At 45.2% G+C, this 26720-nt stretch overlaps 2 protein-coding genes across 9 annotated transcripts in view; one reads left to right on the top strand and one right to left on the bottom strand.

Moving 5' to 3' along the window:
- The window catches only part of CASP7 (caspase 7), a 40528-nt gene extending 16026 nt beyond the window's left edge, over positions 1-24502 (bottom strand). The window contains exons 1-4 of one of the 5 annotated variants that reach the window (XM_070470216.1): positions 23781-23916; positions 22789-22879; positions 20704-20937; positions 17255-17364 (exon numbers count right to left, since the gene is read on the bottom strand). In XM_070470216.1, the coding sequence (XP_070326317.1) occupies positions 17255-17364 (110 nt within the window). In that variant the 5' untranslated portion in view covers positions 20704-20937; positions 22789-22879; positions 23781-23916. Of the gene's footprint in view, positions 1-17254; positions 17365-20703; positions 20938-22788; positions 22880-23780; positions 23917-24481 lie in introns of those variants that run through there. The other 4 variants (XM_070470217.1, XM_070470218.1, XM_020913665.2 and 1 more) reach the window with 4 other exon arrangements.
- Positions 24503-24586: 84 nt separating this feature from the next.
- NRAP (nebulin related anchoring protein) overlaps positions 24587-26720 on the top strand; it is an 84620-nt gene continuing 82486 nt past the window's right edge. For all 4 annotated transcript variants that reach the window (XM_070470213.1, XM_070470211.1, XM_070470212.1 and 1 more), the window contains exon 1: positions 24587-25273. In XM_070470213.1, the coding sequence (XP_070326314.1) occupies positions 25252-25273 (22 nt within the window). In that variant the 5' untranslated portion in view covers positions 24587-25251. The remainder of the gene's footprint in view (positions 25274-26720) is intronic.

Here is a 26720-nt window from a genome sequence, read left to right as displayed (position 1 = left end):
CATTATCCCGTGTGCCCTGGGTCGGTGAGTCTCTGCTTTCACAGAACATCAGCTTCCTCTCTTGAATTCCCTGGGGCCTCTGTGACTGTCACAAAACAGTGGGGAGTTTCGGTGACAGCAGGTCTTCCCGTGGAGTCTTCTCCCACTCTAAGGGCTCCATAAAAGCTCAGAGATGAGTGTCAGCAAAAGTGTTTCTGTACTGATCAAGGATACCCCATCCGGGGAGGAGCAGGACTGGCTTCCTTATTGCCACTGTGTCAATGGCCTCCACGGATGGTGTTTTCTGTGCAAGCTAAAATATCTACACCATATTTCATACATTTACAGAGTCCTGGTCTTCAACTGACACCTCTGAGGTAGAAGGATGGGGTATAATCACACCCACTGTATATGTAATGTAACAATAATTAGCATCTGTCAGTATTTCTTATGGGCTGCTATCTTGATAAAATTCTCATATCTGCTTTTTCTCACTGACTCCTGACAGGTCTTTAGCTAATTTATGGCCACAGTCCATGGGGTCGCAAAACAGTTAGACACAACCTAGCCACTAAACAACAAAGACCCTAACAAGAGGAGCATTAAGTCTGACAGGCTGGAGGTCAAATTTAAGGCCTTTAAGAGATAAAATTTTACTGTTTTCTTAAATACAGATTATTTTCAAGCAATTTGTACAATGATATCAAAATAATAAACAAGCTGTGGTATCTTTAAAGAAAAAGAAAGTGAAGTCGCTCAGTCGTGTCCGACTCTTTGCAACCCCGTGAACTGTAGCCTACCAGGCTCCTCCGTCCATGGGATTCTCCAGGCAAGAATACTGGAGTGGGTTGCCATGTCCTCCTCCAGGGGATCTTCCCAACCTAGGGATCGAACCCGGGTCTCCCGCATTGGAGGCAGACGCTTTAACCTCTGAGCCACCAGTGATATCTTTAGGCTGCCATTAACCCAACCTCAGGGGTGATAAGCAAAACTACACCAGCAAGTATCTTTTATAAGAAACACAGGCTCTGGGGATTCCCTGGCTGTCCAGTGGTTAGGACTCTACACTATCTGTGCTGAGGGCAAAGGGTTTGATCCCTGGTCAGAGAACTAAGATCCTGTAAGCCACAGCACAGCCAAAAAGAAAAAAACAAAAAAAACAGGCTCAGCTATAAGTTACATTCAAGAAAAGGACTCAGTTTCTATCAGAACAGAATTTGGAAAATAAACTGTTTTAAAAATAGGAACAAAAACGTGTGCATGTAAAGATACACACTTTAAAGAAAATACTTTCCATGGTTCTAAAAAGTACTTTAAAAATGAATATGAAATGTGATTCTCATCCTGATTAAATATCTTAAGGGAGGTAAGGACAACTTCCCTTTCTTACTCTTTCCCCAAAAAGAAGGCTGAGCGCCGAATTGTTGCTTTCCAATTGTGGTGTTGGAGAAGACTCTTGGAGAGTCCTTTGGACTGCAAGGAGATCAAATCAGTCAATCCTAAAGGAAATAACCCTGAGTACTCATTGGAAGGACTGATGCTGAGGCTGAAGCTTCAACAATCTGGCCAACTGATGCAAACAGCCGACTCGTTGGAAAAGACCCTGATGCTGGGAAAGATTGAAGGCAAAAGGAGAAGAGGGCAGCAGAGGATGAAATGATTGGATGGCATCACTGATTCGATGGACATGAACTTGGGCACACTCCAGGAGACAGTGAGGGACAGGCAGGCCTGGAGCGCTGCAGTCCGTGGGGTCACAAAGAGTCAGACACGACTTAGCGATTGAACAAGAACAACAACATTCTTCCCCTAAACTGAAATCTCATTTTCAAAATGAACTTCATATCTGCTTCCTCCTTCCGGATTTGAGTCAGTCTGTATACATTTTTCCTTCTAACCCAAATAGGTTTTTGTTAAAATGAAACCCAGGTCTTTCTCTACCAAAGATGTGCATCAGAGAGCGATTATCAACTCAATCCCATCAAGTTCATCTTGCTAAGAGGCACAGGCTTTGAGAAAACTCCACCTGTAGCTTAAGTCTGGGGAAGCAAACCCTGATGATTAGTTTAACGTATGTAACAAGAGACAAGCCAGAAGAGGAAACGATTGTTGAGAAGTCACCAGGGGAAAAGAGCCAGGAAGAAACCAATTGGACTGGACTTCCTGGTGGTCCAGTGGTTAAGAATCCGCTGGCTGATGCAAAGGACATGGGTTCGATCCCTCCTCGGGGAAGATTCCATATGCCTCTTTGGAGAAATGCAGCCCATGTGCCATGACTACTGAGCCTACACACCTAGAGCCTGTGCTCTGCAACAAGAGAAGCCCTTGCCCTGCCACTAGAGAGAAGCCCTCACTTGCCACAACTAGAGAAAGTCTGCCTAGAGCAATGAAGACCCAGCCCAGCCAAAAGCAACAAAAAGGAAAAACCAAAACCAAACAAACAAAACCCAAGTGGACTACAGACTGTTGCCTATGGATGTATTCTGCAAGAAAGAGTCTAAGAGACTAGAGTCTACCACCTGCTAGCTGTGAGGCTTCAGGCTCCCTCTTCCTGGGGATTATCTAGCTCCCTTCCATTCTCCTTCTTGTGCCATCTTTCCCACTCTGCCCATTACTGCTGCCCGGCTGCGGCAGAGACATGAATTGGACCAGCCTCACACATAGGAAGGGGACTGATTCCTGAGAGGGACTTATGTTAGGGAGCCCCAGGCGCTGATTCCACAGGACACCGGACAATCATTGTGCTCAAGTTTCTCTTTTGTGTCTGACACCTAACACTGTTTGGAAATACTTTTGGAGAAGTTCTCTTCCATTTTTTTTTTTCCCTCCCACGGTTCCCATTTCCAATTTTGAAACTTAATAATAGCAAGCTTCCATGAAAAGACCTGGCTGGCAGACCTAAGTTTATTCAATTAGCCACTCCCTCTTATAATAACCAGCAGGGCAAGTATCAAGATCCAATTCGGTCTATACTTCCTGGATGGACTCTAAAAGAGAAGGTCTTGAATCCAAACCAAACAGTATTGTTAAAAAATAATGGGGAGGCTCTCTCTGTCTTGCTGTTGCATGATTTCCAATAAGTAGCATTAACTGAAGAGCAAAACAAAGCAGAAGAACAGTGAGAACACTGTGCTACCTGTCAGGAAAAATTAGTATCTCGCTTGGATTTGCATAAAGAGACTCCTGTAGGATGATACAAAGGATAAATCCACAGATTCTGGGACTGGACTGCCTGGGTTTGAAACTCTGCTCCAGCACATTGCTGAACGATCCTGGGCAAGTTACTTAGCCTAACCTCTCTGAGCTTCAGTTTCCTCATTTGTAAAAAGAACAATAACAGCCTCTACCTCAAAGCTAGTAAACAAGTTAATACCCACAAAGCACTTAGAACTGTGTTTGACATGTAGTAAGCTGTAAATAAATGTCATTATTATTACGAATGTTGTTTATCACATGCGTGCCGGTCAAGTCTCTTTAGTCATATCCAACTCTTTGTGACCCTGTGGACCATAGCCTGCCAGGCTCCGCTGTCCATGGATTCTCCAAGCAGAAATACGGAGTCCGTTGCCACACCCTCCTCCAGGGGATCCTCCCAATCCAGGGATCCAAACTGAGTCTCTTACCTCTCCGTCTCCTGCAATGGCAGGTGGGCTCTTGACCACTAGTACCACCTGGGAAGCCCATGTCATTTATTAAGTAGCATCAAAAGTAATCACCTGTGTTCCAGGGGCCAAGGGTAGGACAGTAGGAAGGAGGAAGAATTTTGACTGTGTATCTCTTTTTGTATCTATGAATAAGTTAACTATTCAAAGATTTTTACAAGTTATTATTTACTAGTTAAAAATCACTTGCTGCAAATGAATTTCAAGATCAGGTCTGTTTTGAATATTACCTTTTTGAAATTTTTGGATTCATACTTTTTTTGTGCAAACTATTGAGAGACGTCCCCAAACACCCCATTTTTCTGTTTTCTACTGCAATTTCACCTCTTTCCCTAACTTTCTAAACTTCTTGCTCTTCTACGTGTCAACAGTAACAACAATAATAAATACAGTTCTAAGTACCACTTTTTGAACACTTGCTGCTTTACATACTATATCTCATGTAATCTTTACAATAACTCAATGAGGCATTAACCCCATAACTCATAGAACAGATTGCATTAACTTGTCCAAGATCACAAAGCTAGATAGTGGCAGTGCCCAGGTTTATTCTGCGGTCTAACACCTTATTCCAGGGTTTATCTATTAAAACAGATTCCCAGGCTTTGCCCTAGATCCAGGATCTGATCCCCAGGCCTGGGTGCTTTTCTTGGAGACAGTCACACCCTCTGAAGCCTGAGGGCCTTAGCACTAGTCTGGGCCCTCTTGACCCTGACCTTTCACTCGGGTCTCTGCTCTTGCTTCAAGCCTCTTGGTTACTTCCAGAGCCAGTGGAAGCAGAAGTCCCAGTCCTGGAGGGTAGACCTGTCCCTCTCCCTCCTAAACAAGCTAGGAAGCACCAGCTCGTCCACCCTATCAAATGCCACTCTTCACAGGGCTGCAGCCTTTGGGCCCCTTAGCTCTGGGCCAGAAGGTCACACGAGATATGCCTCGGGGAGCACGGCCTTGTGGAAGGCACCCTGGGTCAGCAGCATGGTTATATTTAGGGTCACGTGTGGGATTTATGGCTCTCCATGAAATCTGCAAGGTGACAGAGGTGGCAGCTGAGCTGAACATTAAACCGAAATTAACAGGAACAACCAAGACACTTCCAGGAAACGCCTCTTTGCAAGCAAGGTCATCCTGATGTGCCCTTGTTTGCACAACGTTTGAGCGAGTCTCCAGCATTGCCTTGGTGGCCCCATAACTCATATCAGCACAGTGTGGGGAGGGGAGCTCTGCTATCCCAGTGTTAGCAGCTCATAAAGTTACTGTCTGGAGATCAGGGGCCAGAGCCAAACAGATTGTTAGATAAACAACTGCTGTTGGACAGAATCATAAGACCCTCAAAAGCTCCAAAGAGATGGTATTAATCCATCAGCCAAGTGCACAGAGATGAATGTGGTCTGGTCCACACCTCAGCAGCGCAGGTTCTCCAAAGGTGGGGGCCAGGGAGGGAACAGGGTGATAAGAAGCTTTCAAGGATACAGATTAAAAACTTCTAAAGATTTAAAAACTTCCTCCCCCAAAGATAAGATTTTGTAAAAGTGGCTGTTCTTGTCCTCTCAGGTTCATTGAGCTTTTCTGCAGGAGATGCTAGCACATGTGAAAACGGCTATTACACAGACCCCAAGAGCTGGACACCTGCACTTTGCTCCTGTCCAGATCAATGGAAACCAGCCTTTCTCCTGAATCTGACAAATGGCATAAATGGTGGAGGAACCACTTCAGATATCCCCCAAGTCACCAGGAACAAGGATCACTGATACATTTTTAAAATTTGTCTTTTTGAACTACAGTTGATTTACAATGTTGTGCAGCAAAGTGATTCAGATACACATATCTGAATATATATATTCTTCTTTTCATATGTTTTCCCATTATGGTTTATCACACGATACTGAATACAGTCCCCTGTGCTCTACATTAGGGCCTTGTTGTTCCATTAATATTTCTTAATAGTGTTTAATGCTTTATGAAGTCTACTAATAATCATTACCCACATTTGTTCTACAAAGTACAAATGAGAGGTATGGAAGGATGTAACAAAGAAAGACCAGCCAGATTCTATGCCTTCCCACTCTACCCTCCCCAGGCCCCATTCTGTCCCCTCCCTTTGCTGATTTTGTGCTGATAAACTTAGTCTCTAACTTGACCTTTCTACATTCTGAACACACTGGCCAAGATTATTGCGCTGAGGAGAAACACTGGATTCTGGTTTTGAACCCTGCAAGGCTCTGATAAACCACTGAATTAAAAGTTCCAAAATCCTCTTAAAAGCTCATGAGTTACACAATTGGCTGCAGATTTAAAAAAACAAATCTGACCACAAAATCACCATGCTTAATTGGGGCCAGACAAGCAAGATCACAAGAGCCACGAAGGCCTAGCAGAAGGACTGATTTAGGAAGTGCGCTCAAGTGTGCACTCAGATACAATGAGCAGCTAATTTACAGAAGCAGGCTGGCTGACTATGGTGCTTCCTCACCATCCTTCATGTTGCTTGCTGTTGTAGTTCCTCGCTCATATGGGGAAGGACCACTATTTTCAACTCCCAGATGCATTCCGGTAAGCTCAAATCTCTGCTAGGAACACAGCTAATGCCAACATTGATTATCAGGAAGGAACTAGATAATTCTAACCTCTTAGATTGAGAGTCATTTTTTAGAACCTCAAATTTCACAGTGCATGGCTAACTCAGTCATTTCAGCAACATCAAGAGACAAAGAATTACAACCAAGCTCCGATGGTTATTTATATAAAAAGACTTCCTTGAAAAATCCACAGTCACTCATACCAGAAAACATTATAGGATAAAAATACTGTGCCTACTTTACAAAGAAGTAAAAAACCTCAGAAGGCGCACAATAAATTTTTATAATACACTCGGCACAAGTATAATTTTCCCCATCATCGGAGTGAATAAATACAGGTTTTATCTTCTTACAGATCCCCTAGGCTGCTCAAAATGTGAATTATACCTTTCTATATTTGGAAGGGAATATATAAGCACCCAAACCCGCTCCTATTTATTTTCTAAAGTGTCTCCATGAATAGGATTCCCAGTAGCTCTGTTTGCAGACATTCATCAACACGAAAGTAAACACACCACCAGGCACACAATTCCCTAGGGCTGCTTCGATCCGAACCAGAGCTCCGGTTTTCATAGCTGCTTTGTCTAAATATTTTTGCGATGATTCATTCATGGTTTCAAGATTTAAGGAGAGGGCATCCCCAGCAGTTGGGACACACCAAGGCACAGAACAAGACCGAGAGGAAGGAAAAGAGTGAAGGTGGTACCTCATGTCTCCATCCGAAAGCACCCCCCTCTGCATCAGAACTACGCTTCGCCCTGCGATGACCGGCAGCGAGTTTCCTTCTTCCCTGAAATAATAAAAACTCAACATGCTCGGAGCTCAGCAGGGGCAGGAGACTGGCACAGTCCGCCCGGCCCTGAAGGCCTGTGACTGAATCAGCAGTGAACTGCACGCTGGACTTTTCCATAGGACCATTCACACTGGGGCTGGGAACATCACACTGGCCTCCCCCTTCTCTGCTGACCGGCAGAAATGCCCAGGCTCCACGTGGCTGCCTCCTCCCTTTTCCCGGACGGCTCCCTAGAGAAAAAGTGACTTTCCAGGAACTTGGAGGCCCAAGGGAAAACCCACACACTTCCACGAAGATGCAGCCAGCAGCACCATCTTTAAGAATGAAAAACTAGAAACAATGGGGCAACGGCCAAGCAGGGGACAGAGGATAGGGAGAATAAAATACTACACAGCTATTTAAAGTGATGAGCATGCAGATGTAGGCAACCCACCGAAGTGCCAAATGCACAAAAAGGTGGCTAAACAGCACACATAGGAACTGAGAAAAGATGTAAAATTTTATGTAAGTGAATGAAAGTAGGAAGTGAGTGTGTGTTCAATCAGAGTTCAAATTCATTAAGGTTATTTTTTTTCCTTATCAAGATACTCAAGATAGTACTGTAAGTAATAAAACAAAAGACTATAGAGGTATATCAAGCATCTTAATTTTCAAATAAGGCATATAATTATTTTACAAGCGTCCTGGAAAAAGCAAATGGTTCAGGAAATGACTACACTTTTCCTATCTCACTCCTCCAAATGCAATGAGGAAGAGGTGAACACATAAAAACCCAGATTATTAAGCAAACAGCTCAGCAGTGCTGTTCTCAATTTCCTGGTTCAGGGTCACAGTCAATGAAAGGTGTGAAGCTGATGAAGTCGAGTTACAACATCTGCTCTCCTGGGCAAACCTCCTAATCACTTGCCATCCTCAGGTTTATGAAGGAGAGAAAACTGGCTCCATTCCTTCCTCTCTGAAACTACGTTTGCAAATATACACTTACATTGGGAAAGAAAGTCAGTTTAAAGTCAGGCTAAGGAGAAGAATTATCAGCCTCCATATTTCCAACTTCCTCCTTTAAAAAAGAATAGAGACCTCTGGCAATAAAAACTGATGCACGACTTAAAAAAAACTCATTCATGGGAAATGAAGCACTGAATTCTCTTTAAATAGCCTAGAACAAAGTGGGAGACGCAGTGGTATCTGTATTGTGGCTGCAGGCTCCAGAACCGAGAACAGCTCAGACACTCCATTTTGATTCTCTCACAACCACTTCATCTACCTTTTCCACTTTCAGCTGCGGAGTTTACAAAGTCATCTTACCAGCTGTAGGCCAGACAGAAAGCCCTAAGCACCAGTGAGCTGGGGTTTGATCATGCAAGACCATAATGCACATTTCTTACTGTGACTACAAGTTCCCTTGGGAAACAATGGGTCTTATTCTCATAGTACTTTTTTATTACTGGACTTCTATGCTAACAGTGTCTGAAAAGTTCTATTACTATTTACCGCCCTTTCTCCCCTTTTTTTAAACCTTTTATTTTGTATTGGGGTATAGCCAATGAACAATGTTGTGACAGTTTCAGGTGAACTGCAAAAGGGGCTTGGCCATACGTGTGCATGTATTCATTCTCTCCCAAACTCCTTCCTCACTTTTTCTGCTAACTTTATAGCTTGTTATTTCTCTTCTAGAAGAGCAATCACCTATACATGTAGAAGTTATGGCTTCAAAGTTTTAGACTGCCTGATCAAGTTTCAGAGGTGTGGCTCGCTGCTCCTGAAATGGTCACATGGCCCCCTTTATCAGAAAGCCCATCGCTAGCCCTGTTGAAATGCTGTCTGTATACCATCCCTCAGCTGAAGTGAAGCAGAAAGGGAGCAGTTTCAATGAAGAATTAAATTTGCTGACCCACTTGGGTGGAAGAAAAAAACCGCCCCGCTGGTGGATTAATATGGTTGAATAGCTCGATGCCACTGCACTTGTGGATGGCACTTGATGCAATGACCCCAAGTTAGACCTGGGTCTTGGTCTTGCTGGGTGACTGTGAATAGAGGACTTTACCTCTCTGGTCTTCACTTTCTTTGATCATTACAGAAGGGGAACTGCATAAATTACCTTTCAAGGAGTTCTCTGGTTTGAAATTACGGATCTAAGATTTCTCCCTCATCAGGTCCTTTAATTCTCACCAACAACCCAGTGGATGGTATTGATATTTCTATCACATAGATGAGGAAACTGAGACTCAAGAAAGCCAAAAAATTTGCTCTAGTTACTCATACTCTACTCAACTAGAGTGGGACTCAGGGCCAGGATCTGAACCTGAGTTGTCCAACTCTGCACTGCACTGGTATTTTAAGCAATACCATCACTGCTTCAACTACATCATTAAACCATGATTATTCTTTATATAAAAAGTTGGGAGACAGGCCTCCAGGATTCCAGGGTCTGAACTTGAAGGCTACCTTTACTAAAAAAAGTAAACTGCCTGGGTATATTTTAAAGTTCTTTTTCTTTTAGGGTGCTTGGACCTGGTCTGTTTCAATCAACGAGTATGACTGAATGACTTTTGCTTAATTAGGGACACAGTCTTTGGAATAAGCTAAAGTCTGCTTTGTTTCTGCTTTTCTCCAATTCGCCCACCCCCCTCCAAATGAACAGGCAGGCCACCTGGATCTTTCTTATAACCACACAAAGAGCACTTTTTAAAAACAAAATAGGGACCTGTTTACATATAACACTTACTGGTGGAGCAACTCAAGCTGTAGCCCAGGAGAAAGAAGAATTACAACCAAGTGCTATTTATGAAACACACTCCAGGAAGGACAGAAGTTGGACCTCAGAGATGACACACAGGGGAAAGCCCATGGGATCTGAGCCAGCGCCTCAAAAGTAGGAAGTTTATCAAGCTTCGAAAACAAGGCTTTTCTCCTGCCCTCCTCACTCAGGAACTGGAAGGATAAACACACCCCTCGGCAGGGACACCCCCGGCTCCACCAAGGCCCCGGGGAAGTTTGAGAGCCTGTGTAATCTGTTTTCTGCATTTTTTATTTCCTTTAATAGTGACCTTGAGCAGAGCTCAGAAAGGAGTCTCTGATTTCTCAGCTGCAGTGTTGCTGGGAGGGGGTATCTTCCAGGCTACTGGGCAGGACTTGGTTTTGTATCTGCCCTGGCTTCCAGCGGTGCCACTGGGACAAAACTCAGCCTGTTCAAGGGCCTCCACGGAGACCTGTGCTGTATGGCCTGGCCTGACCATCACTCCCCGTGGCGTTGTGCCCCACCCCCCACCCCCGCCAGGCAGGCTCTTCCAGTCCCCCAGTCCCCCGATAACCCGTCTATTCTCTGACGAGTCCCTCCTCCTCCAGCTGGATATAAACTTGAGTTTATATCCAGAGCAGGGACCACATCGTTAACATGGATGGCAGGTAACCTTGGCTAAGATCTAGGGTTACTGTTAATATCAAGAGAGATCCTTCTTCCAGTGCTCAGATGACATGAAGTCTTGTTCAAAAATGATGGCTCATAATGAACATAGATGGTACACACACAGTTGTCCCTTCGTATCTGAGGGCGATTGGTTCTGGGACCCCTGAGGATACCAAAATCCTTGGATGCTCAAGTATGGTGTTTAAAACAGGGCATATAGGGCTTCCCAGGTGGCACCAGTGGTAAAGAACCTGCCTGCCAAAGCAAGAGACCTAAGAGATGGGGATTTAATCCCTGGTTGGGAAGATCCCCTGGAGAAGGGAATGGCAACCCACTCCAGTATTCTTGCCTGGAGAATCCCATGGACAGAGGAACCTGATGGGATACAATCCAGGAGGTTGCAAAGAGTCCAACATGACTGAAGCAGCTTAGCATCGTGTGCATACAATATAGGCATATCCTCCCTTATACTTTAAATTATCCTTAGATTACTTATATAATACCTAAAACAATATAAATGCTGTGTAAATAGTTGCTGGCACTCTGCAAATCCATTTTGCTTTCTGAAACTTTCTGGAACCCCCTCTCCCAATATTTTCAATCCACAGTTGGTTAGATTAACAGGTACAGAACAGAGGGCACGCAGCACTTACTTCTAACTCATTTAAAACAATTTTTTATGGAACTTTTTCCATTTTACTTAAAAAAGTTTATTGGAATATAGTTGCTAAGTCCAAACACTTTGCTAATTTAAATTTTACATTCTAAATATTTTTACTTTGAGGTTCTCTGTCTTTTCCAAGTGTACTTCAATAATCAGATAAGTAGAAGACATTATTTAATAAAGTTTTGAGTTTTAAGAAATGTGAACTAAGGAATAGTCTAGTTTACTCATGGACAGAGGAGCCTGGTAGGCTACAGTCCATGGGGCCGCAGAGTTGGATACAACTGAGTGACTTCACTTACTCAAGGCCCAATGAAATGGGCTTCCCCGATGGTTCAAGAGACCTGGGTTTGATCCCTGGGTCGGGAAGAATCCCCTGGAGGAGGAAATTGCAACTGACTCTAGTATTCTTGCCTGGAAAATCCCACGGACAGAGAAGCCTGGCAGGCTATAGTCCATGGGGTTGCAAAGAGCCAGACATGACTGAGCATGCATGCAATGAAATGGAAATAAAACGATGCTGTCATGCCATCTAGTGGCAGTGAGACAAAAAAAAAAAACAAAAAAAAACCAAGACAAGTCAAAGGGCCTGGGACCACCTAGGCCACTGCATCCATCCCAGCCAGACTTCTGGGGGGAAAAGAGGGGTCTTTTTGTTTCCCGGAGTCTTTGCGGTTTCCAGTGGAGGGTGAAGGTCCTCACTTAGAGACAGATGGGGTGCTACTGCCCTCTCCACTGCCTTCAGTTCAGTTCAGTCACTCGGTCGTGTCCGACTCTTCGCGACCCCATGGACTGCAGAACACCAGGCTTCCCGGTCTATCACCAACTCCCAGAGCTTGCTCAAACTCATGTCCATCGAGTCCACTGCCTTACCTTCCTGCAATTCTGACACCTAGAGAAGGGAACTGGGGATGGGACAGGAAGGGGAAGGTGCCTGCCATCAGCTGCAGGGGGCACCCAGAGCGGCAACACTCCCACGCCACAGGCTGCACCCACCCCTCTGGCGTGAGGGATGCAAAGTTCCCCACACTCCACACAGGGAACCATGGAGGGGCTGCCACACACCTGTCAGACTTGCAGGAAACAACCAGCATCTAGTGCTGTGTTCAGGTCACCCCAGTTACAGAATTACAACCCCAGTCAGAATCCATAAAGCCCAGATGGTAAGTGTGGAATGTCCATAGTCCAGGTGTGATAAGGGACACTCCCTCTTTGCTTCAGATCATCCTGTCTTAATCACACTTGGAGTTTCACCCCATCACATACGAGGTCTCTGATACCATCCAAGTTTCTCAGGAGGTTTTGGTCAGCAAAGCCACAGGCAGCAGGCACGGTCAGGGAGGAACTGAAAGGCAGCAAACGCTGCTGCAGTGCTATCACTGCAACACTGCAAATAGGAAGGGCTTGACCCCTTTGCCGAGCTAGAGGGCTCAGTGGGCACGAGCCGCCTTCAACACTCCCTGGGATCCAGGTGTCACTCTCCTCTTGTCAATCTCTTCTCTGGCTTCTTCTTCCATTTGGTCAAAATTTGACAACTTCTACCTCTCAGAAGCTCTGGAGGCCCCCATCCCGCTCCATCTACACCGTCCACTCTGCCTGGGGAGCTCCTAACCTGCTTCCTCTCCCCACAAACCCCTCTTCAGAGCATCCTCCTCGGTGCTGCAGCTTGGGTGATCTTGTGGGTTTCTGTAGGTATCATCAATCAAGTCAGTCTACGGCTTAAACCCCTTAGTAACCTCCCCATCCTTAGAACCAATTCCAGATCCGTTCTGTGACCTGTAGACAAGTCCTTCTAAAATCCGGCTCGGCCCATCTCCCCCCATCTCTGCTCTGCCCACTCCTGACACCGTCACACTTCAGTTACTGGTTCCATGTATGGTTTCCCTACCAGAGTGTGAGTGTCTGAGGCAGAGACCACACTGATCATGTTGGTCTGCTTGCCGGCTGCAAACCCAGGGCCCAACACAGGACCTGGCACATGAGGCGGCAACTGAGAGTGGTGGTTGAGAGCTCGGTTTGAGAGGCAGGTGAGTAGAGGTTCAAATCCTGGCTCTGTCACTAGTCAACTATGGGACTTACTGCAAGGGACTTACGTTCTCTCAGTCACTCCGTAAATATTTACTGAATGGGACTTCCCTGGTGGTTCAGTGGATAAGAATCTGTCTGCCAATGCAGGGGACACTGGTTCGATCCCTGGTCCGGGAAGATTCCACATGTGGTGGAGTAACAGCTTGCGTGCCACAACTATTGAAGACCACATGCCTAGAGTCTGTGTTCCACAACGGGAGAAGCCACTGCAATGAGAAACCCACACACTGCAACCAAAACTACCTCCCAAAGGAGACCCAGCACGGCCAAAAATAAATAATAAATAAATTTTTAAAAATTAATGAACAAATGAAATAATCAATTAGTGACCAAAATGGTATCTCAAGTGGTTAAAATTTTAAAGATACTTTACTAGATGAAAGAAATTTCTATTCTACTAAAGCTAAAAAGCAAAAAAATCAAACAAAAAAAGGGAGGAAAAAAATCTAAATTTTAAGGGTTTGTCATGCATTTTGATTGAATTTCAATTGTCTGTTTGGTAGGTGGCTGGTATACTATCTAATGTGGGTATACGGTCAGATCTGAGTGAAGGCAGAGAAAATAAGCAACTAATATTTCACAACCTGGATGAAGACAACATTAAATTGATATTTAATGTAGCTCAAACACTGTTTAGTAAGTCAACAATTATGGATGCAATTCATACAACTAAAATAAGCAGTTCAGAAGATGGAATTTAATTTAAATATTTTGCAAGGGTACTTACTACTTATTTTGATAATACGAAGTCTAATGTTAATATCAGCCACACTGTAAAGAAGGTAAGTTGCCCTGGAACCAGGGAATGGTTACTCACTCCAGTTTTTTTTTTCCACTCCAGTATTCTTGCCTGGAGAATTCCATGGACAGAGGAGCCTGGTGGGCTACAGTCCATGGGGTTGCAAAAACTGAGAAACTAATACATAAAAAAGGTATAGTGGACCAGAATATAGATTATATACAGGCTTATTCACCTTTCCAAAGAATTTATGGGGGTAAAAAAACCCCACATCAAAGACCACACCTATTTTTTGCAAGATGGTGGGTCTTCCAGTCAGCAGTCTCTAACCAGGGTACTCAAAGACTTTCTGAGGGATGCAGACATTTTTAAATGAATGAACTGTCAGACCCTCAATTTCCATCTGTATTTTTCCTACAAGTGGTCTGCCTAAGTACAATACCACCGCCCCTCTATGAACTCCCACCTCGCTGACAGAAGAGAAGGGTGGACTGCACACCACCCTGAATCTTAGAAGACATAGAAACTGCCACATCATCAAACAAAGGGCCAGTCAAACATCGGTGTCCATGAGTCTCCCTGACTCGCATTGTGTGCTCAAGGAGGAGGTAGGGGCTCGTTATGAATACTTACACAAGAGTCTGATCAGGGTGAAGGATGGCATCAGAAATAGGGTGATATGGGGCCACACGGGGCTGTTTAGATCCAATTATATATCAAAAAAATATTTTAAAAAATACACGTGATAGGATGAAATGAGAGTGGTGTGACTCTCCTTTAAGGACTTTTAACACTCTGACTATTCCCAAAGACTCTATCACTGAGCTCCAGCCCTTGGAGAGCAAAGCAAACACTTAATCACAAATAAGCGAATAAATAAAGCCCCGCACTGGCTTTTGTGCCCTTCCCTTCTTTCCTCCTTTTCACCTGGCTTGGGTGACTGTTGAAGGACCGTGTCGATAACTCAGGTGGAGAACAAAGAAGGGGAGTGGGTTACGAGGAGAAAGGGCCAGTTTTCAAAAATAAATAAAGAGCAGACGGCCTAAAAGCATCTCACCAAAATGATACTGAAAAATACTTGTTAATGCGATTTTAATTATCTTATCTCTGTTGGAGCATTTTGGGTTAAACAAGTTGCCTTTAAGTAAAACAGAAACAGGTTTAGTTAATAGTTATTTGAGGAGTTTTAATAAAGTCTTTTTTGGTGTACTTCCCAGAAACTGAAAAAAATTAAAGGTCTCAAGGGTTGAATAACAATTTGTTTTGTAAGTCAGGTAATTTCCAATTCTTTATTTTCAATACAATTGAAGAAGGAAATAATTGAGTTGTCATTTTTGGCACAGAACTGAGAAGGAAGTGAAAGAATTAAGTGACATTATAATAACAAAACTCCTGCCATCCCATGTACTTATTCACCATATCTCAGCACTTTTATCTCTAAAAATGAAAGACAGGTAAAAATGATGATACTAAGCTCTTTCTTACTCTAGCAAAAAGTATTATTTGTCCATTTACTCACAAACTAGCTTCTTAAATGCCCTCCCCTCCCATATTTGATAATTATTTCTACAAAAAATGATTTAACAGCACTAACAATTTATCAACATATATTTGCTTGGGTCAACTGTGAATAAAAAACAATAACTTAGTTTCGGAGAAATTTCTTTTAATACTCATAAAACCTGGAAAAATGTCTTCAAACTTCTGCATATGTACATATGCATACATATATATGTTAAAGAGATGTATGATGAGGTGATCAATAAAAGACTTTCAAGCAACTAAGTCTATTACATGAGAATAAAATACTGTGGAGAGAAACAATCAAAAAGGGGTTTGGGGGAAAAAAGAAACAATATAAAAATTATAGATGTTACAGGACAGCTTGTTCATGAACATTTCTAATGGGTTAAATTACTAAAGAATCAGACTCCATACACTTAAAGGGATGATTTTTAAATGTTAGTCTTGACAATACCCTTTTCATTTTCATAATTTCTGGGAAGTAAAACAAAAGGCTTTACTAAGACTTATGAAATGACTATTACACGATTCCAGTTCCTCTTTTACTTAGAGGCAACTTACTTAACCTGAATACTCAAGAGAGATGGGAAAACAGAAATACTATTACATCCTTTGCAACTATTTTGACAAGAAATTTGTATGTCATCTTAAAGTGTATGAGGGGAGTATGCCTTAGTTTTACATTATTTGGGGGGTATGTGAGCAGAAAAATTTGAAGGCTACTGCACTGGGGAATGGTTTAACCTGGACCACCCGACCTCATGACTTTGAAAAGTTTTCAGCAATTGGAGCTGTATTTTCTGGTCATCTCATGGGATATCTTTGGCCCTAAATGGCAACCAGTGCCAGTGGAATACAGATCTAGGATGCTGAGGTCTTCCTACTTTTCTGAGCCTTGTCTGGGATGATGTGACCCAAGGTTGTCCGTGGGATGTTGCAGGGAGCCAGCATGCCCCTCTTCACCAGCAATTCCCTTCCTGAGCACTGCTGGGGAGCACTCCCTAACCTCAGACTTTATCCTCCTTGCTGTCTCTCCAACATGGGGCTTGGTTCAGGAGCTAGCAAGAAGGCTGATGCTTCTGACCACAGACCACCCTTGCCTCTTGCCAGGGAGCCCCACTCACTGCCTCTCCATGACCAATGTTAAGGAGGGGAGGTAGGGGCTCCTCCACTTCCCTGCAGCTGTACTTTTAAGTAGAAAGCATAGCAGGGCTGTGAGCAGTGCTGGTACTGCTTGGATTCTAATCTCAGCTCTATCACTGCCATCACAAAGGCAGGCTACTAAATCTCATGATGCCTCAGTTTACCGACCTGTTAAGTGATGGTAAGAACAGAACCAGCTACTGGGGTTGTGAGGATTACATGCAATACTGAGCTGACATATGAAGGCTTAATAAAGGAAGCTGCTATTATTAAATGTAAAGCTCAGGATTTAAGAAGTGAAAAAAGAGAAAAGGTAGGAATCAGCAGAGTGCTACCCTAAAATCTCCTATCCTATGGTTCCCAGTTTGGCTTTTCAGCCAAGCCTGGTCCTAACTGGCAGAAGCAGTAGCCCATGCTTTTTCCCAAAGGAGGCTGGCTGCAGTTTATCTCTGATGGGGAGCCTGGCTCCCCACACCTGGGCTTACCCTAGAGACAGAGGAGTGCAGAGGGGGACCCCAGTGTTGTCATACACAGCAGGCAGGATTCTGCACAAATCTCCCATGCACAGCACAGACTTCCTCCCCTGAAGGCCCCCTTTCGCATGGGTGAGTGGAGATGACAGAGGCATGACAGGCTGAAGTGACCCAGGGTTCCTCTTTAACTCAGCGAGAAAGGAAACTTACCTGAAGATCGATGAGACAAAAGAGGACCGGTCTGGCTTTGCATCAACTGTATCATTGTTTTCGGGATCCTCAGGTCCCTGCTCCACAATATGGCCTTGATCATCTGCCATCTGGAAGGAAAAAAACCAACCAGAAAATTGGTACCCAGTGGCATCACTGGCCTCATGATGTTTTAAATAACACTCATTCAGTGACACAGCTTTTTAATTAAGCCTAGAGATGATCAGTATTGCCTATCTGGGCTCCAGGGATGTTGTACCAATAATTCATTCAAATGCTCGAGTGCCAGCTCTACTTCAGGCTTCCCTCCAGTGTCTGGATACACAGCTGCAAAGAAAGCAAAGTCCTTGTCCCTCTGGGAGCTTCTAATCCAACATTCATGATTTTGTTAAATGTTCACTGTGTAGGAGAAACTGTGGAAGGTTCATCAAGGTCTGTAATAACAAGAAACTCCCCCTGAATCCCTGACAGGTTATAAGATGTTCATCCTTTGCCTGGCATCCCTCAAGCCCAGTTCAAAAAACAGGGACTTCCCTGGAGGCTCCTTGGTTAAGAAGCCGCCTGCCAATGCAGGGGACACGGGTTTGATCCCTGGTCCAGGAAGATACCACATGCTGCATAGCAACTAAGCCCGTGTACCACAACTATTGAACTGTGTTCTAGAGCCTGGGAGCCACAGTTGCAGAGCCTAGGTGCCAAAAATACAGACGCTGATGTGCGCCAGAGCCTGTGCTCTGCAACAAAAGAAGCCACCGCAATCAGAAGCCTGCTGGCCACAACTAGAGAAAACCTGTGCACAGCGATGAGACCCAGTACAGCCGAAAAATAAATAAATAAAATAAAAACGGCAGCAACCGGGAGTATAAAGCTCTCTGTTTCAGATGATTTTTCTAATTTTGTAAGGTTGAAGCTGAAGTTACTGATTTGTGACCTTTACTTCTTTCCTACATACAGGTGTTCAGTGCTAAAAATCTCACTCTATGTACTTGCCACCTGTTTTGTAAATAACGTTTTATTGGAACACAGTCACACCCATTCATTTACATATTGTCTGTGGCTACTTTCCCACCACAACCATAGTTCAATCATTGTGACAGACATCATGTGGCCTGAAATGCCTAAAATATTTTATCACCTGGCCCTTTAAAAACAGGTTTGCAAACCCCTGATCTAGGATAATTACTAGCCAACAGGATCCCTTGGGACTTCCTAGGTGGTTCAAGAGATAAATGATCACCTGCCAAAGCAGGAGACAAGGGGCTTGATCCCTGGGTTGGGAAGATTCCCTGGAGGAGGAAATGGAAACCCACTCCAGTATCCTTGCCTGGGAAATCCCAGGGACAGAGGAGCCTGGTGAGCTACAGTCCATGGACTATCATAGAGTCAGACACAACTAAGCAACTAAACAACAATAGGATCTCCTACTCACCTACTACTTCCCTTACTTTAAGAAGCAAAATTAATGATAATAAAAATAATTTATTATTTGCCGAGTAATCACGTTGTAAGTATTATCTTATTTAATACTCTCCCAAATGATGTTGGGATCTCCCAGGTGATGTCAGTGGTAAAGAACCTGTCTACCAGTGCAGGAGACATAAGAGATGGAGGCTGGATCCCTGGGTTGAGAAGATCCCCTGGAGGAGGGCATGGCAACCCACCCCAGTATTCCTGGCTGGAAAATCCCAAGGACAGAGGAGCCTGGTGGGGCTACAGTCCACAGGGTCATAAAGTGTCAGATACGACTGAAGCAACTTAGCACACGCGCATTCAAATACTATTAGATCAGCCCTATGATCACTGCCTTTGACAGATGAGGAACATGAGGTTAGAAAAAGGCAGTAACTGGCCCCAGGCTAAGTAACTAGTTAACCAAACTCAGAACTGAAGCCAGCAACAGCACTGAGCCCAGCCCTCACCAACATACCATTCAGCCTCCCAGGCTCTGAGCATCCCTGGGCCCACCATGCTTGTTTCAGGCTCCATCAGGGCTTACGGTTCTTTCAGTCTGGAAGTCATCACCCAAACCTTTGCTGGACAAGCCATCTTTGGCCAGATAGCTAGATCTCCATCTTCAGAATTCGGTTCACTGGTACCTCTGCTGGGAGGTCCTCCCTGATTATACCTGCCTCCCCAGCTCCTTCCCTTCCCCCAGTCTCTTTACAGTCCTTGTATTTGTCTTGATTATCAGCACTCTTATTGCTTGACATTGTCAAACATGACAATGTAAGTTCATCATGACAGAGGCGCCTGGCACTCATAAAGTATTTGCTAAACAAATATTAATTGAATGGGAAGCTGGAAGAAACAAACACCCCAAAGGAAGAGAATTAGCTAAAAGTGACACAGCTGGTCAGAAGCAGAGCATATACTAGAGTCCTTTCTCCTAAAGCAAGCCCTGTGTCCTTTACTGTAAAGGGCGTGGCCTTTTGCAACAAAGCGAGACCTCCCCAGACTCTGTTCATGCTGGTTTCTATCTCAGCAATCTCGGGGTCACAGGTGGCAGCTGCAGGTCTGCACTCCTATCAGTCTCACCCCCAGAGGTTTTCACGCAGTTGGAAAATAAGGCATCTATCTGACTGTGCCCCAGAGCACAAGCAATGACTTTTAGAGCGGGCAGAAGGAATCTAGATGGGGGTAGGCGTCCAAGATGGCAAAGTGCTGACCTTGTAGCCCTGAGTGGTATTATCCTGTCACCTTAGCTTATTTGGGGGTCAGCTGGGCAGTGAGAAGTGACAGGGAGAGTAAGTTCTATGACCAGATCTCTACAAAGACAGTGAGAAGTCTGATGGCCATCTTGTTCCTCAACACACAATCAACATCCCACCATAGACACCAAACTGTTTTCGAATGGGAGGCAGTAAGATTTTTCAGATTAGGACCCAAACCGTTTCTTAAAAATAGAGATAACCCATGTCCAGAGGAAATGAATGTTAAGTATAGACATGTAGAAAACACACAATCATTTTTATTTCATCTCCTTCACACAGACTTAGTTACTTGTGGATCATTATTAGTAAAACACGGAGATACTTTCAAAATTAACCAGTTAATGTTATACAAAATCCACCAGAAAAAGACACATAACTTTGACATGTGGTGTTGAAGCCTTAAGTCTTTTGTCCTAGAGATTGTTAAACAGAGTGAAGTAAGAAAGAATTGTATATTAATGCTAAGGCTAATCTTGAAGACTGAACCTAGGATGTATGATGATAAAACAATGTGAACATTATATAGATCATCATATCTATGTATCAATATACAGATACAAGTTCCTGGAAGTTCAATGCACCAGGTGTGAACTAGGAGTCTGGGAGACACCTGACCTGGCCCTGCCTTGCTGAGAGACAGGCACATAGCATGAACGTTGACAACCATGATCAGGGCCACTTGTGGTCAGAGCAGGGACCTGACCAAGCCCCAAAGGAATTAGGGAGGGTTCTCTTGACCTGGTATTCCCGGTGGTTCAGAAGGTGAAGAGTTGGCCTGTAGTGCAGGAGACCCGGGTTCGTCCCCTGGGTCAGGAAGATCCCCTGGAGAAGGAAATGGCAACCCACTGCAGTATTCTCGCCTGAAGAATCCCAAGGACAGAAGAGCCTGGAGGACTATAGCCCATGGGGTCGCAAAGAGTTGGACACGACTGAGTGAATAACACTTTCATACTTTCACTCTTGACCTGAGGTCTGAAAAGGGGAAGCAGAGAAGGTGGAAGTGAGGGAGGCAGCGAAATACATACCCATCAAATACCCGAAACGCTCCATCGACAGAGGGGAGCAACTTAAACCCCTCATCCCTCCCTGACACTTGAAAGGGGTTTGGACTTAAGTGACAGGCTGATTTCCACAGCTCAGAGGTAGGAAGATCTTCAGAGATTTCTTTGCAAACTCTAAGCCAGGAGGGTCTTCTGTTTGAAACCTATAGCATTTTTCTGGGCTGAGGCTGAACACTTGTTTAGGGGGGCACTGAGAGACCCTTCTAACAATGTTTAGAATGTGTGTCTAAAATGAGGCAGTAAGATGGAGCTTCATTCTTGTATCTGTAAGGCTAAACATTCAGTGACTGTCTTATTCCTCTGAGGCTTGCGTTAATTTCTGGTTGAAGTAAAGTTCACCCAGAATGAGAGTGGTGACCTAGTGGGGTGCCTATTCTTGGTCCCATCATTTCAGTTAAGCCAAGGCTTGGTGTTGACCTTTTATTTATGCTTCTCTTTGAAGCCCAAGATAATCCAGGCCTATCTCGGTCAGCTATGCCTGGAGAGAGTATGTCTGGCGTCATTTTCTTGTATTCATTCCTGCTGTAATGCTAAGGCTGCAAAGACCAGTCAGTCATTTGGGGGAATATATCGCTTACTCAATTGTCAAACATATCTATCTTCTTTTTAATAAATTAATATTTAATACACATACAGCATTAGCAATGCCAGGCACTCTCTGTAAATACTCAGTTATTATTATTACTCTTACTATTATCCACTAGGACTCTTATCTGTAGTTTGAGAAGTTATCTTAATCATCATTTTTTTTCTTGTCTCAGTCATAGAAAAGTGCCAGGTATACAACAGGCACTCAGTAAATATTTCTTTATTAATGTCACAACTGAAATGTACTTAAACATTTTGAATTCTTCAGGGCCCTGACTAAATTGTTGGCATGGGACAGACAACGGAATCAAAGGGATTCGAGAAGGTGGCTGAGAGCCTGGTGAACTGCAGGCCAGGCGTGTAAATCAGCACCTCCACCTATATCAGCCATGGGACCTTGAACAAAGTCCTGGAGGAGGGCATGGCAACCCACTCCAGTAATTCTTGCCTAGAGAATCCCATGGACAGAAAAGCCTGGCAGCCTATGGTCCATAGGATTGCAAAGAATCAGACATGACTGAAGTGACTTAGCACACATGCACGCACTTGAACAAAGTACTCAATGTCTCCAAGCCTCAGTTTTCTCATCTGTAAAATGGGAAAACAGCGAAGCCTAAGTCACACACGGCTGTGAGGATGAATGGAACAATGCATGTAAGATGCTAAATATTCTAATCTCACGTGTCTAAATGTTTGATAAAGACTCCCTATTATCACCACTGTCTGGAGAACTCAAGACTAAGACAACACTCTACTGTCAACTCCCACTGGTATTTAAAAAAAATAGAGACATGTATATGCATGGCTGAGTCTGTTCACCTGAGACTATCATAACATTGTTAATTGGCTATACCCCAATACAAAATGTTTTTGGTGTTAAAAATTTTTTTAATTAAAAAAGAATGCTATAAAGCATTTAAAAAAATCACATTAATATTTTAAACAGCTTTTGTGAAGATTGGAAAAAAGTTACCCTAGTGATTATTTCTACACATGTTTAAGTGACTCATACATACGTGGTAGGAAGTCATTTCCCAGCTATTATCTGAATTTCATTGCAGCTGTTTCCCCTGAAAAGTGACATAATACAACTTGTGCCTCACCCTAGCCCCAGTGAAGACCACTTTTCTAAAAGGCTCAAAAAGAAGGCCCCCAGAGTACCTCCACCGCTCACCTCCAGCACCTGTGGGGGGCGGGGGGGTTCTGCTGGGCCTGAAGAACTCCACTGTCCTGTGATGCTCACAGCACTGCCAGGAAGCTGGAGCCTATTACAGAAGAAACTTTGGTTTTTTCAGAGACGTTAAAAACCCTGCCCAAAGCCACACAGCTAACAGGAGGCAGAAGTGAACTATGAGACCAGGCAGTGGCTGGCGACCACTGTGGCCATCAGGCTATAAGACCCTAAAGGAGTAATTACCTTGTAATTAGGGCCACGTCCTTGGCCAGCCCAGAAGTTCACGGGAAAAGGCCCGGGGATTACTCAGAACCACTCGCAAACGATTTTACTGCCCCATAAAAGGCAAACTTGCATACAAAGGTGAAGGGTAGCAGACGGAGAATCCTGCCTTTCTCCACTTCCTCAAGGAATCAAGAGCCCCGCAGGATGTCAGCGGCTTACGCTTTATCTGTAGTTTGCTAAGCCCAGACAGAGGCACTGCAGTGCACTGCATTCCCCTCATTCACCCTCCCGGCCCACCACCAGACCCATTTCACAGACAGGCAGAGAGAGGGTCAAGGCCCCACAGCTGACAGGCCGGACGCTGGGACTGGAACCCTGGACTGTCAGACACGGGAAGCCCCTGTGTTAGCCAGACGGGAGAACAAGCCCCTCCCGCCCTCCCAGGTACCCCCCTTCTCCCCTTCCAGGTACCCCTCTCCCGCCCTCCCAGGTCCATCCCGCATTTTCGAATCCCGGATAGCAACGAGTGTCCCGAGCCCGGGGGCTAGACGGGAAGGGAGGGCAAAGTGAGCAAAGTAGGTGATACTGGGGGTGGGGAGAGCCTTCTTTCTCAAGTTTTACTGCTTTGCCCGAAGGAACCCGGCCCCCGACGACCGCGCTCGGGACAACACCGGAGCGGGCAGCAGGGCGGGAAGGGAGGAAAGCGGGAGAAGGAAGGGCGGCGGCCCACGGGACAGACGCCCGGCGGAGACGGGGGCCGAAGTTACCGTTCCCACGGCGACCGGACGGCCGGAGATGGCGTACGTCTCCGTCGCTCAGCTGTGAGGGTCTGCGGCCGCTAGAACCAAATCGAAACTAAAAGCTCCAGCGTAACCGGGGGAGGAGTCGCCAGGGGCTAGACCCGGAGCGGGCGGGGCTATGGACGCCGCCTCCGACTCGGGACCCGGTGCTCAGTACCGTCGGCCGCGCGCAGGACCCCCGCGTCTCCGCGCGCCCTGTCGGGGAGAGCGCGCCCAGCCCCGCTGGCCGAGCGTCGCGCCCGCAGTCCCCGGAGGGCGCCTGGGGCAAAGCTAGTGGCGCGCACCAGAGAGCGTGCTAGGCAAAGTTTGCAGAGCTCTAAAGGGATCCCGCCGCCGCGCGCGCCGTTCCCCCGAGAAAATTTTGCAGAATCGACCGGGCTCCCAGTGATCCGAAGAGCGCGCTGCGCTCCGCAAGTCCGCCACACGCAGTGTCCCCAGCCGCGCTGAACTGAGAGCGTGCCTGGCAGACTTCCCAGGGGCGGCGGATCATGGGGCGCTCGTCAGAGTCCCCGCTCCTGTCCTTTGGCTGCTGCCCTCTGTCTACAGCTCGACTTCGGCCTCCGCATCAGCTCCGGGACCCAGTTCCCAAAGCCCGAAGGCTGCTGCCCAGCCAGATCCTGACCCCACCGGGTGCGGGTCGGGTCCCTTGGGGGACGGGGCGCCCGCACCTGCACGAGTTTACCGAGGGCGGGCGGTGGGAGCCGCCGTGGTCTCCAGCTCCCAGAACTTGGTTACACTCCGCGGCGCGCCTTTCTGCAGGGCGCGTTCCCACAGCCTAACACCTCCTGCAGGCTTGGATGGAGCTCCAGAATCATTCATGGACTGTCTATTGAGCTCCACCACGTGTCAGCCACTGGGTGCGTGCGTGCCTGCGGAGTCGCACGGTTGTGTCCGAATCTTTGCGACCCCATGAACTATATATAACCCGCCAGGCTCCTCCTCTGGTATTCTGCAGGCAAAGATCCTGGTTCGGGTTCCCATTTGCTCCTCTAGGTGGGGATCTTCCCGACCCAGGGATCTAACCCTCGTGTCTTTTGTCTTCTGCATTGGTAGCCATGTTCTTTACCACTAATGCCAACTGGGAAGCCCAGCCACAGGGTGTGTGGCCGTAAGTTAGTCTAACACGGGAGCGACATTGTAGTAGACCCAATACCACTTCCCTCACCCACGCGTGCCCCCACATTTGTCTTTCTTCAACCTGGAGACTCCAGCGGAGGCCTCCAGGGCCTTGCTCTCCAGGACTTCTCACGCGACCGGCTAATGAACACAGGCGCGCTGAGGTGTAAAGAGCTTAGGAGAAATTACAGTTTTCTTCACACCAGAGACATTTGCTGTGAAACTGTCAACGCCTTGAGAGAAAGGAGCGAATCTTCAGGATGTGACGTCAGGCAAGAACGGGAATCTCCTCTTTGCTCTCCTCTGGGCCTGAGACTTCAATATGCTCCATAAAATCTCACCAGGTAAGGACACTTTCTTGGTTTAAGAAACACTGGCCCCAGGCAAGTCTAAGTGAATAATTGTAATTTAATAACTTCTGCCAGAATCCCGAATTCATGAATATTTTAAACAGGCCATTATACTATTTACACTATGGCTATGCTATAGTGTATGCACTATATGCACACGTCCCCCAATTCATATATTGAAACTTAATCCCCAAAGTGATGACGTTATGAGGTGGGGCCTTTGGGAGGTGCTTAAATCTGAAAAGTGGAGCTCTGGGGTTAGTGCCCTTGTAAAGCTGGCCAGACAGAGCTTCCTGGCCTTTGCCACCAAGTGAGGACACAGAAATTGCAGTCTGTAACCCAAAGAAGGCGTTGACTAGAACCCAACCATGCTGGCACTGTTCTTGGCCTTCTAGCCTCCAGTTCTGAGAGGAATAAATTTCTGTTGTTTGTAAGCTATTCAGCCTGTGGTATTTTGTTACAGCAACTGCAACAGACTAAGACAGGGTATCCTATTCTTTCTTTAATACCCATATTTCTGAAATGTCAGGGCCAACTAAGGCATTGTAGACCCAAAGATAAAATACTTTTTGAAGGAATTCAATTGTGAATCACTTGAGAAATGAAAAATCCTTTAGTAAGGCAAATAAATTACTCTTTAATTTGTCTTATTTATATAACTAAGTTTTTGCAAGTTATTCCTGAAATATAATGAAACAGTGATAGATGTGGAGGAGCCTTCACAACTAATCCCTCTGCTCATGTTATAGATAAAGAATCTGAGGTTCAGAGAGGTTGCCCACATCATAAGCTTGCTAGTGACAGAACCAGGATCAGGATGCTTATAAAAATAATAAATTTTCCATCTGCAAGAGTTATGTCATAATTATATCATGCAATTATTAAAACGTGTTGAACACTGGAATTCACTGCCGACTCAGAAAGACGATTTGAAGCAAAACTTCGCTTTTTCAGTTCTCTAGTGTGGACTGATGTGGCAACTCCGAAAGTATTGCTCCAAGGCTGGATTATCACAGCACCAACAAATAAAACTACAGATATGTGAAAGGGAAGAAACAGTTTTAAATTTTTCCCTCTCTGGCGAGACAGCAAAAGAGACACAGATGTAAAGAACAGTCTTTTGGACTCTGTGGGAGAAGGCGAGGGTTGGATGATTTGAGAGAACAGCATTGAAACGTGTATATTATCATATGTGAAACAGATCGCCAGTCCAGGTTCGATGCATGAGACCGGGTGCTCAGGGCTGATGCACTGGGATGACCCTGAGGGAAGGGATGGGGAGGGAGGTGGGAGGGGGGTTCAGGATGGGGAACACATGTACACCCGTGGCTGATTCATATCAATGTATGGCAAAAAACACTACAATATTATAAAGTAATTAGCCTCCAATTAAAATAAATAAATTAATAAATCAACATTCAAAGAACTAAAGAAAAAAAAA

This window comes from Odocoileus virginianus, chromosome 7, assembly GCF_023699985.2.
Source record: "Odocoileus virginianus isolate 20LAN1187 ecotype Illinois chromosome 7, Ovbor_1.2, whole genome shotgun sequence".
Classification (NCBI taxonomy): Eukaryota; Metazoa; Chordata; class Mammalia; order Artiodactyla; family Cervidae; genus Odocoileus; species Odocoileus virginianus.
Note: the sequence above shows the minus strand (reverse complement) of the source record. Positions and strands in the feature narration are given on the sequence as shown.